Source organism: Trichomycterus rosablanca, chromosome 20 (genome assembly GCF_030014385.1).
Source record: "Trichomycterus rosablanca isolate fTriRos1 chromosome 20, fTriRos1.hap1, whole genome shotgun sequence".
Taxonomy (NCBI): Eukaryota; Metazoa; Chordata; class Actinopteri; order Siluriformes; family Trichomycteridae; genus Trichomycterus; species Trichomycterus rosablanca.
The window spans coordinates 335001-347331 of NC_086007.1; the positions used below are offsets into that span (position 1 = coordinate 335001).

The 12331-nt window shown below is 43.3% G+C and overlaps 1 protein-coding gene across 1 annotated transcript in view; it reads right to left on the reverse strand.

Annotated features, from left to right (window-relative positions):
• Positions 1 to 8866: 8866 nt before the first annotated feature.
• The window catches only part of efna2a (ephrin-A2a), a 34704-nt gene continuing 31239 nt past the window's right edge, over positions 8867 to 12331 (reverse strand). The window contains exons 4-5 of the mRNA XM_063016923.1: positions 9906 to 9971; positions 8867 to 9486 (exon numbers count right to left, since the gene is read on the reverse strand). Coding sequence (XP_062872993.1) covers positions 9365 to 9486; positions 9906 to 9971 — 188 coding nt within the window. The 3' untranslated portion in view covers positions 8867 to 9364. The remainder of the gene's footprint in view (positions 9487 to 9905; positions 9972 to 12331) is intronic.

A 12331-nucleotide genomic window follows, 5' to 3' on the forward strand; every position in this document is an offset into this window, starting at 1 on the left:
TTTCTCCAGCAGCTGATGATGTTTATGGATTTATGATGATGAGGGTGTTTGTGGTGCTAAGTGCTGATGTGTGTGATGAAACCATCAGAAAACCATTAAACATCTCCACGTTCAGGGTTCTGGTTCTGTCCTAAGCATGAGTTTGTTGCTTCCATTAGGTAACCAGGAGAACCTGCACAAAGTGGAGAAGTTCAAGCACATCAGGACCGTCCATGTTCATCATTAGGGCTCTACTAAATTCAGGGGTAATGGTTCTTCTCTGCTCTGTGTGGAGGATGTGAGAACATTGGTGTAGAGGTGGTGCTACAGATCAAGAGGAATGGAGAGGAGAAACAAGATGGCTTCACCTGCTGCCTCCAGTAACGTTGGAGACCACTGAGCAGAATGAGGATCTGATAAAGGCATTTTATCTCACAGCTGGATTGAAAACATCAGGAGATCCTCCAGGAGCAGCTGGAAGAACCCAGGAAACATACAATCAAGTTCAATTCCAGACAGATTAAGACACGTGGTCCTGGTTCCTCGCCGAGTTCCTTCACTTCTCCTCTCAGTAACGTTTAATAATGATCTCTGGACTGAAGGTTCCAGCTGATCCACTTTCTTATGTTTCTTCTGTCCTGCAGATCTTCAGCTGAGGAACCGTGTGGAGCCTCGTTCTCCTGTTTAGTGCTTCATAATTCACCAGCAGCTTTCAACAGGACACCAAGGTCTGGGTTCAGTTAGATTAATCACCATTTTAATCAATCAGTTAATTAATCACCCCGAATCATAACGTGAAAACAACTGAAACATTCACAAAGTATTCACACCCCTACAGTTCCATCAAACCCACTAACTGTATTAAACCCACTATCAAACCCATTAATCAAACCCACTAACCCCACTAATCCCATCAAACCCACTAACCCATCAAACCCACTAATCAAACCCACTAACCCCATCAAACCCACCAACCCCAATAAATCGATTAAATCCACTATCCCCATCAAACCCACTAACCCATCAAATCCACTAACCCCAATAAATCGATTAAATCCACTATCCCCATCAAACCCACTAACCCCATCAAACCCACTAACCCCAATAAATCGATTAAATCCACTATCCCCATCAAACCCACTATCCCCATCAAACCCACTAATCAAACCCACTAACACCCGCAAACCCACTAATCAAACCCACTAACCCCATCAAACCCACTAACCCCAATAAATCGATTAAATCCACTGTCCCCATCAAACCCACTAACCCCATCAAACCCACTAACACCCGCAAACCCACTAATCAAACCCACTAACCCCATCAAACCCACCAACCCCAATAAATCGATTAAATCCACTATCCCCATCAAACCCACTAACCCATCAAATCCACTAACCCCAATAAATCGATTAAATCCACTATCCCCATCAAACCCACTAACCCCAATAAATCGATTAAATCCACTATCCCCATCAAACCCACTATCCCCATCAAACCCACTAATCAAACCCACTAACACCCGCAAACCCACTAATCAAACCCACTAACCCCATCAAACCCACTAACCCCAATAAATCGATTAAATCCACTGTCCCCATCAAACCCACTAACCCCATCAAACCCACTAACACCCGCAAACCCACTAATCAAACCCACTAACCCCATCAAACCCACCAACCCCAATAAATCGATTAAATCCACTATCCCCATCAAACCCACTAACCCATCAAATCCACTAACCCCAATAAATCGATTAAATCCACTATCCCCATCAAACCCACTAACCCCATCAAACCCACTAACCCCAATAAATCGATTAAATCCACTATCCCCATCAAACCCACTATCCCCATCAAACCCACTAATCAAACCCACTAACACCCGCAAACCCACTAATCAAACCCACTAACCCCATCAAACCCACTAACCCCAATAAATCGATTAAATCCACTGTCCCCATCAAACCCACTAACACCCGCAAACCCACTAATCAAACCCACTAACCCCATCAAACCCACTAACCCCAATAAATCGATTAAATCCACTATCCCCATCAAACCCACTAACCCATCAAACCCACTAACCCCAATAAATCGATTAAATCCACTGTCCCCATCAAACCCACTAACCCCATCAAACCCACTAACACCCGCAAACCCACTAATCAAACCCACTAACCCCATCAAACCCACTAACCCCAATAAATCGATTAAATCCACTATCCCCATCAAACCCACTAACCCATCAAATCCACTAACCCCAATAAATCGATTAAATCCACTATCCCCATCAAACCCACTAACCCCATCAAACCCACTAACCCCAATAAATCGATTAAATCCACTATCCCCATCAAACCCACTATCCCCATCAAACCCACTAATCAAACCCACTAACACCCGCAAACCCACTAATCAAACCCACTAACCCCATCAAACCCACTAACCCCAATAAATCGATTAAATCCACTGTCCCCATCAAACCCACTAACCCCATCAAACCCACTAACACCCGCAAACCCACTAATCAAACCCACTAACCCCATCAAACCCACTAACCCCAATAAATCGATTAAATCCACTGTCCCCATCAAACCCACTAACCCCATCAAACCCACTAACACCCGCAAACCCACTAATCAAACCCACTTACCCCATCAAACCCACTAACCCCAATAAATCGATTAAATCCACTGTCCCCATCAAACCCACTAACCCCATCAAACCCACTAACACCCGCAAACCCACTAATCAAACCCACTAACCCCATCAAACCCACTAACCCCAATAAATCGATTAAATCCACTGTCCCCATCAAACCCACTAACCCATCAAACCCACTAACACCCACAAACCCACTAATCAAACCCACTAACCCATCAAATCCACTAATCAAACCCACTAACACCCTCAAACCCACTAATCAAACCCACTAACCCCATCAAACCCACTAACCCCAATAAATCGATTAAATCCACTGTCCCCATCAAACCCACTAACTGCATCAAACCCACTAATCAAACCCACTAACCCCATCAATTCACTAAACCCATAAAAATCCATCAAACCCACTAAATCCACGTCTCAGGGGAATTATTTATACAGTTTTTTTTTTTTTTTTTATATTTTATTTAGATTTTCAGACAAGATCAACAATGAACAAAAAAAAATCCACACTATACATAAATAATGCATTTAGAAAAAATATTTAGTATATAAGTACGAAATATGTATTATATGGAAAGGTTAAAAATAATAATAAAATAAATAGATAAATAAATAAAATATATAAATTAATTAAAAAATAATAATAATAATAAAAACAGGAGTTAGATTAAAAAAATAAATAAAAATAAAATAAAATAAATAAATAAATAAATTAAATTAAATTAAAATTATGGCCTCTTAAGTACATCCAAAAATGCCTTCCAAACAGAAAGAGATCGCCCCAGTGCAATTGCACCAGAGCACCTCAACCGTTCTAGTTGAGCAACTGTGGTCATCTCAGATAGCCATCTTCTGAAACATGGAGCCTTAGAAGATTTCCAGTCAAGAAGAATAATTTTCTTAGCTGCAACCATGCCGGTCATAAGAACCTGTTGTTGTGCTTGTGAGAGAATGGTCATTGAGTCAGAGTATCCAAAGAGTGCTAAGGCCACATTGGGATAAATGCGAACATTAAATACATCTGACAGCAGTAAGAAAATATTGGTCCAAAAGCTATAGAGTAGGGGACAAAACCAAAACAGGTGAGCTAAAGTGCCCTCTGCAGTTTTGCATTTGTCACACAAAGGAGAAACAGAAGGATAGATTTTACTTAATCTGGTTTTTGAGAAGTGGAATCTGTGAAGCACTTTGAACTGTATTAATCTATATCTTGAGTTAATAGAGCATTGTGGAACTCTAGACAAGCTTTCACTCCAGTCCTGCTCTGTTATTGAAGTACCAATTTCCCGGGCCCATTCCTCCCTATACTTATTGGTATCAGGGAATGGAGATACAAGTGGCACAAACTGAGTAATTAAATGACTCCTGATAGGACTTGAGAGGAAAAAATCTGAAATTGGGTGAATGGCAGGTTTGGAAATGTAATTTGGGATATGATTTTGGGCATAACTTCTAACCTGTAGGTAGCGAAAAAAATGTGTATTGGGCAGAACAAATCTTTCACTCAACTGAGCAAATGTGGCGAATATATCATCAATATACAAATCCCCGATACATCGGAGGCCCTTATCAGCCCATATGGAGAAAGTCTTATCCGTTAGTGAGGGAAGAAAAGAGTGGTTACACAAGATAGGACTATGAATTGATATAGATGGCACTTTACAGTAAGTTCTGATCTGATTCAGAATTTTTAATGAGTTTTTGACTACAAAGTTTTTACTGATTTGTAAACTTTCATACCTCACCTCAGCGAAAAGCAAAGCAGGAAGAGAGGATCTTGCAATCGACCTCTCTTCTAGACTGACCCAGCGTGGTAGCTCTAGGGATGTGGCTTTGTGAGGAAAGGCCCGATTCCAGAAAGTAAGAGCCCTAGCATTTGCTGCCCAGTGAAAAAATTTAAACTGAGGTAAGCCCAGGCCTCCCTTCTTTAATGGTTTCTGAAGATGAATCCTTGAGATCCGAGCTATTTTGTTTGCCCAGACAAATGATAAAATTGTTGAATCAAGTTTCCTAAAGAATGTAGCTGGTAGATATATGGGAAGATTTTGAAAAAGGTACAAAAACTTTGGTAGTGTGACCATTTTAATAGCATTGATGCGGCCTATCAAGGATAGCGGAAGTAATTTCCATTGTTCAATATTCTCCTTGAGTTTGTCCAGAGCGCCTAAAAAATTCAACTTAAATAGCAATCTAGGGTTCCTGGGAACTTTAAGGCCAAGATATGTAAAATATTCATCTACTAATTTGAAAGGTAATGTGCTAAGAAAGTGAGGATCCAAATTCCTGGATAATGGCAGAAACTCACTTTTTGACCAGTTAATTGTATATCCTGAAAATTTACCAAATATATCAATATAGTTTAACAAGCTGGGAACTGAAGAAACCGGGTCGGAAATATACAAAAGTAAGTCATCAGCATACAAGCTTACTAAACAGTCTGTATCCCCAAACTTAATGCCCTTGATTTGTAGGTGACTCCTTATCCCAACAACTAATGGCTCCAGGGCAATGTCGAAAAGTAGGGGAGACAGAGGGTCCCCCTGTCTTACGCCTCTGTAAAGATCAATAGGTTCTGAGCGATCACCATTCGTCAATACCGCTGAGGTTGGGCACAAGTACAGCATCTTAACACAATTAATGAAAAAGTCACCAAATCCAAACTTGTTTAAAGTGTTAAACATATATGGCCACTCTATTTGATCGAATGCCTTCTGTGCATCAAGTGAAATAATTGCACCAGGAGACCCAGCCTCATACTCTGTATATAAAACATTAAGAAGTAGACGCACATTAGAAAACAAAAATCTATTCGGTATAAATCCAGTCTGATCAGGGTGTACTATTTCAGCTGCATATGTTGCCAATCTGAGTGCTAATATTTTGGAAAAGATCTTCTGGTCAAAATTTAGCAAGGAAATGGGCCTAAAAGAAGCAGGATCGGTAGGGTCTTTACCCTTTTTTAGTATCAGGCACACATTTGCCTCATATAAAGATTTAGGAAGTTTACCATTTTTATAAGAATCCTTTAGCATTCTTAGGATCAGTGGCACAAGTTTGGAAGAAAAAGCTTTATAAAATTCACAGCCAAACCCATCAGGGCCAGCAGCCTTACCAGATGGAAAAGACCGTATGGCTCTGAGAACATCTGCCTCAGTGAATGGTAAATCCAATTCCGTTTTGGCTGTTTCGGAGAGATTTGGAAGATCTATAGTGTCAAAAAAATTGTCAAGGGCATCCTCAGTGTCTGGGTATTTGGAGGAGTAAAGGTCAGAATAGAACTCTTTAAAGCGGTTGTTTATCTCTTTGGGGTTTGTAATAAGCTCGCCCGTACTTGATGTTATTTTATAGATCGCCTGTTTAGCCAAGACCCCCTTCAACTGCCTCGCTAAACTCCGCTCAGGCTTATCACCAAGCTCAAAATGTTTTTGTTTTAACTTAAGCAGGAGAGACTCTACTCTTTTACCAATGATTGAGTTATACTCATATTTTAAACACAGAATTTTATTATAGTCTGACTGTGAGAGTGAGACTCTATAGGCTTTTTCGAGTAGTTCGAGCGATTTTTCTATCTCCTTTAATCTGGCATTCAATTCTCGCTTTTTGGAAGCTTCAAATGAAAATATATGACCCCTAAGAACAACTTTTAGCGTCTCCCATAATATAGAATCTGATACATCACCAGTATCATTAAACCCTATAAAATCGTCAAGCTTTGTATTTACATATATTAGAAATGTAGGATCTTTAAGCAGGCTCGGGTTAAAACGCCAGCTATAACTCTGTCTCGGGAGGATATCCGAGAGATGGAGTGACACTGGGCTGTGATCTGAAATTAATATATTGTGATATTTTGTATTGGTGATCTTAGAGATTAGTTCTGATGAAATCAAAAAGTTATCAATCCGGGTGTAGGATTTATGAACATGTGAATAGTAAGAGTATTCTCTATCCGTTGGATGATGTAATCTCCATATATCCACCATATTTCTAGTTTTTATTAAGTTATTAAGGACCTGTACTGCTGCTAATGTAGGCGGGGGTTTTGAAGAAAGTCTGTCCATATATGGATCCAAACAGCAGTTAAAGTCACCACCCAAAATCACATTAGAGAATGTAACTGGAATTAGGTCAAATACCTTACAGAAGAAATTGTGGTCATCAAAATTTGGAGCATATATATTGACCAATGTTAAAGGAAAGAGGTTAATATAACCTGATACCAAGATGAACCTGCCACGCGGGTCCACCTTAGTTGTCTCTAAGCGAAATGGAATGTTTTTTTTAAACAGAATAGCCACACCCCTGGCCTTAGATGTATATGGAGCCTGATAACTTTGACCTATCCAACTGACCCTAAGCTTGGATTGGGATGTGGGAGAGATATGCGTTTCCTGCAAAAAAATGATATCAGCTTTTAATGATTTAAGATGTGAAAAGACTCGCCCCCGCTTAATTGGATGTCCCAGTCCCTTCACATTCCAGGAAGCTATTGAGATGCCCTTAACAACAGAATCATTCATCATTTGCTAAGGCAATATTATTAACCAGGAGTACAAGAGGCCAAAAAATAAAAAAATAAAAAGAAATAATAATAAAATAAAGAAGAAAGAAAAGAAAAGTTGAAGGTGAACTATCATGTAAACCCGCTGAACATACCACCCCTCCCACCCCCTCGTAACTGGCACGCCTCCCTAACGAAGCACCATTTCTGAACGATCGAACAGTACAGTCGTGAAGTGACATCACTGAGAAAAAGACAAAAAAAAGAGAACAGATCCAAACCAACCATTCCGTCCGCTCCGCAATTGAAGGAAACTACATACAGACAAAAACCCTGACCATTAGTACACTACTAATATAACACACCTACGCAAAGAAAAGTTTAAAGAACATTATTAGTTATAGGTAAAGCAGCCTACCGTACAAACACACTTCTCGCGTGTATTTACGCGCGCGCACGCACGCAGATTCGTGCATACAAATCCGTGCGTAGAGTAACAATACTGTCATTTCTCCTAATTACCCAAGCAAAGTAAACCATGAGACAATGTCCCAACATTAGTCCGAAAGAGGAAATAAGAGTATAATCGAGGTAGGTTCTTAGCCCTTTTATAACCATTCTTGAGCGTAAACAACAGTGATTATAACCAACGCATCAGTTTTCAGACACCGCAGCCCCTTCCAGTTCAGCATGAATGAAGCGTCTTGCCTCCTCCACTTCAGTGAAGATTCTAGGACGACCCGCAATGCCAATATGAAGTTTAGCAGGAAAGCGGAAGCTATGTGAAACATTAGAATTTCTCAGCTCCTTTAGCAAATCTGTGAACTGTTTACGCTTCCGTATAACAGCCTCCGAATAATCCGGGAAAATCAGAATTTTACATCCCTGAAAGCTGAGGTTGGAATTCTGTCTTCTCAGGCGCAGAATTTTCTCCTTTACCTGGTAAAGGTGAACACAGGCGATGATAGGGCGTGGTCTAGCACCATCTGCCGGTCGAGGTCGCAAGCTTCTGTGAGCCCTATCAATAACAATGGGTGATTCAAAGTTATCTTTACCCAGCACCTGCAGTAACAATTCCGTTACAAACTCTGTCGGCCTTCCTTTTTCAGCTCCTTCAGGGACGCCGATAATCCGAATATTATTTCTGCGAGATCTGTTTTCCAAATCCTCGACTTTAAGCCTCAGGGACTCATTTAGCTTTTCAGTCTGACTTAGTTTTAATTCGAGCTCGGACAGCCGTACATCCTGTTCAACAGCATTCTCCGCCATAGCGTCCAGTCTCTCCGCAAACTCTCTTTGCGTCGCATGGACATTCTGAAGAGCCTGATCAATAGAGACGAGTCGAGCTAAAATATTGTGCTGTCCCTCTATTAACGGCTTTACCCAAGCCGGAGGGGTCTCAGGGCCTCCCGAATCCTCAGTAGAGAGGCCAGCGGGAGATTCAGCCAAATCAGCCACGCCACGGGCCTCGACGGGCTTTTGTTTAACAGACTTTGGTGGCATTATCATGTACAAGTGGTGATATTATATTGACAAACGCTGTCCAGTCGATTAACAATAATGCAGAGGTATAGAAACTAAGTAGATGGTCAAGATTTAAACTATTTTAAAGCAAAATCACGGAGCGGAAGAAAAAGACGTCTTACTCCATCGCTGCTCGCTAGCGCCCCATTTATACTGTTTTTAAACAGAAATAATAAAATTAAACCCTCAGATCTTGTCATTTTCACTCTGTTTTATTTTGCTGATTTAAAGTTTCTCTCAACATTGTGACATCACTGCATCAATAAAAATATATTACTGTTATTATTATTATTTATTATTATTATTATTGTATCTGTATCTCACAGTGTTCCACATGCAGGTTATTCTAGAGGTGCTGGTTTCTAAATCTCTTACTGGTTTCCACAGCAGTTCTGATCTAAACCAGATGAAACCAGTTCGTCTGGTGTGATCAGTCCCAGTACAATACAAATCAGTCTCATGTTTATGAGAGGAATGAAAGAGCCGAGTGTTCCACGCCAGGATCCCCCAGAGTCCTGATCACTGATCCCGCCGTGATGAGAGAGTCCAGAACTCCCGAACCTCAAACCCTGGAACCCTCCCGGCGTTCCTGTTCCTCTCAGAACCGCACCGCCGTTCTCTGCTAGCTTAGCGTTATTAGCACACAGAGGAGCTTCCCTGAGGGGCAGTGAGCGCTGCTACAGGTGTGACTCTACACCCGCATGTCCATGAGGACGAGGAGGACAACCATCAGCACCAGGAGGAGGCGGTGAAGGTGGATCTCAGCGCTCTGATCGATCAGGAACGGTTCAGGAGAGTCGTAACCCGAACCATCTGAAACACAGAGGAACACGGAGCAAACACACCTGCTGCACACATCAAAGAGCTCACACACTCAGATCAATCAAATTAATGTGTGTGTGTGTGCGAGTGTGTGAGAGAGAGAGAGTGTGTGTGTGTGTGTGTGTGTGTGAGAGAGTGTGTGTGTGTGTGTGAGAGAGTGTGTGTGTGTGAGAGAGTGTGTGTGTGTGTGAGTGTGTGTGTGTGTGTGTGTGAGAGAGTGTGAGAGTGTGTGTGAGAGAGTGTGAGTGTGTGTGTGTGAGAGAGTGTGTGTGTGTGTGTGAGAGAGTGTGAGAGTGTGTGTGTGTGTGAGAGAGTGTGTGTGTGTGAGAGAGTGTGTGTGTGTGTGAGAGAGTGTGAGAGTGTGTGTGTGAGAGAGTGTGTGTGTGTGTGTGTGTGAGGTTTAAACTTACCTGGAGGTTTTACAAACACCTTCAACTTCAAACACGGTTTCCCAGCGTGATTAGGATGAGGAGAAGCTAAAAGAACCAGAGAGAACCAGAGTGAGAACCACACAGAAAGAGAACCAGAGTGAGAACCAGAGAGAGAACCCGAGTGAGAACCACACAGAAAGAGAACCAGAGTGAGAACCAGAGAGAGAACCCGAGTGAGAACCAGAGAGAGAACCCCACAGAAAGAGAACCAGAGTGAGAACCAGAGAGAGAACCCGAGTGAGAACCACACAGAAAGAGAACCAGAGAGAGAACCACACAGAAAGAGAACCCGAGTGAGAACCAGAGAGAGAACCCGAGTGAGAACCCCACAGAAAGAGAACCAGAGTGAGAACCAGAGAGAGAACCCGAGTGAGAACCACACAGAAAGAGAACCAGAGTGAGAACCAGAGAGAGAACTCGAGTGAGAACCACACAGAAAGAGAACCAGAGTGAGAACCAGAGAGAGAACCCGAGTGAGAACCACACAGAAAGAGAACCAGAGTGAGAACCACACAGAAAGAGAACCAGAGAGAGAACCCGAGTGAGAACCCCACAGAAAGAGAACCAGAGTGAGAACCAGTCGGTTGATTTCAGACGTTCTCACCGGGTGTTTAATAACGCGGAACATGTGACGTTTCATGTAAACAGTGCTGAACTGAAACCAGGTGTGAGGTTCCTTCAGTGATGTTACATGAACTTGAGGACCTCTCCTCCTCTCTCTCAGGTCGTTGTGTATTCAGAGCTTCAGTGGGACGCAGTCAGGCTCGACCGACGCCTGTCAAGATCTCATCAATAATTAAAGAGTTCAGACGGGCGGAGCGGGGCAGGGCGGGGTGTGTGTGTGTGTGTGTGGGGGGGGGTGAGGCTGAGTGTGTGTGTGTGTGTGTGTGTGTGGGGGGGGGGGGGGGGGGTAAGGCTGAGTGTGTGTGTGTGGGGGGGGATTAAATGTAAAAACCCGGTGATGGAGGCTCTTTTATCAGCTCACCATCACTCAGCTCTTTTATTCTAAGCTGAGGTTTATCTCCCCCTCCCTCATCCTCCCTTCATGTTCCACCCCCCCCGGGGAGGGGGCGAGTCCCAGCACCCCCCTACCCCCCCCGTCCCAAAAAAATCCCCAGATCCACAGCGAGAGACGCACTCATGCCGCATCATTAAACTAACGCGGTCCAACACGAGCCGCCACTGAACCGTCGCTACAGTCCGATGCTAATGACTGTTTAGAATCGGGGTCTGGGTGAAGCTCCGCCTCTTTACATGACATCACATCAAAGCAGCTCTGCCATTGGTCCACACACACCTATAACACGCCCTCCGACATGTGCTGCCGCCTAGAGGCGAGTCTCACGGGGTGCAATATCGCAGACAGAGAGTCACACAGCAGCTCTCGTGTCCCTCGTCCCTACAGACAGACAGGCGCCCGGCCGGTCGACAGCACAGCTGAGATTCGAACCCACATCGTAGCAGTGATGGACTAATGCATTACGACCGCTGCACCCCCCCAGCGCCCCCCCCCCCCTGAAAATGATCCCAAAATGCTTGAGGTCATGAAGATGTTTTGTTTTTTATACCTCCCAGTCGGCATTCCAGTTCATCTCAAGGAACCAGTGAGTGGATCATTAAATCAGAACAGGGTACTCCCCAAACTATTGCTCCAAAGTTAATTTCTACAATGGTAGTGTACTTAAAAATCCAGCCAAACAGATTCCCTCAGGAGTCCAAATGTGTTGTGCTTTACACCATGGCTGATCTCAGGCCTGTGCGCAGCCTGTAGCTCTGAAGATCTGATCCATGAAGCTGCTCTCGTACTGACGTTGCTTTTAGAGGCAGTGCTGTGTTTTTAACCCTAGGCACTCAGTGTGTGTTTGTCTGGTGTTTGATGGCTGAGCTGTTGTTGTTCCTAGAACTTCATGATGACATGGATGATGAAAACAGAGCAGATGTGAACGCAGCTCCTGGTAGCATCTTCTACACCTGTTAGCACCGCATGTCCACATATTTTTGGACATATGAACTCAAAGCCAATATGAGTATTGTAATTTTGTCTCTGCCCCCCTCAGTGCCCCCCGTGCCCTTCCTACTACCCCCTTCTCCAGAGGTTCATCCCATCGTCCACATTCTCACCACTATATTGTTTTAATATCAGGATGTTTACATTATTGACTCATCATCATCACCTCCACATCTCAGCAAGCATCAGGAGGAGGAGGTTCTGGATCTTCTCACAATCACTGCAAACATCCAGGAACGTCTCTCGTTTCTGCCTTTTTACTCTTGTTTTAGTCACGTCCACTTCCCTCGGACACGTGCACTCTCCAACCGCTTCTACACAAGCCAGCGATGCAACCACCTCTGGTGCAGCCGCCCTAATCAGCCAACAGGGGGCAGATCTGCAGCAGCAATGACAA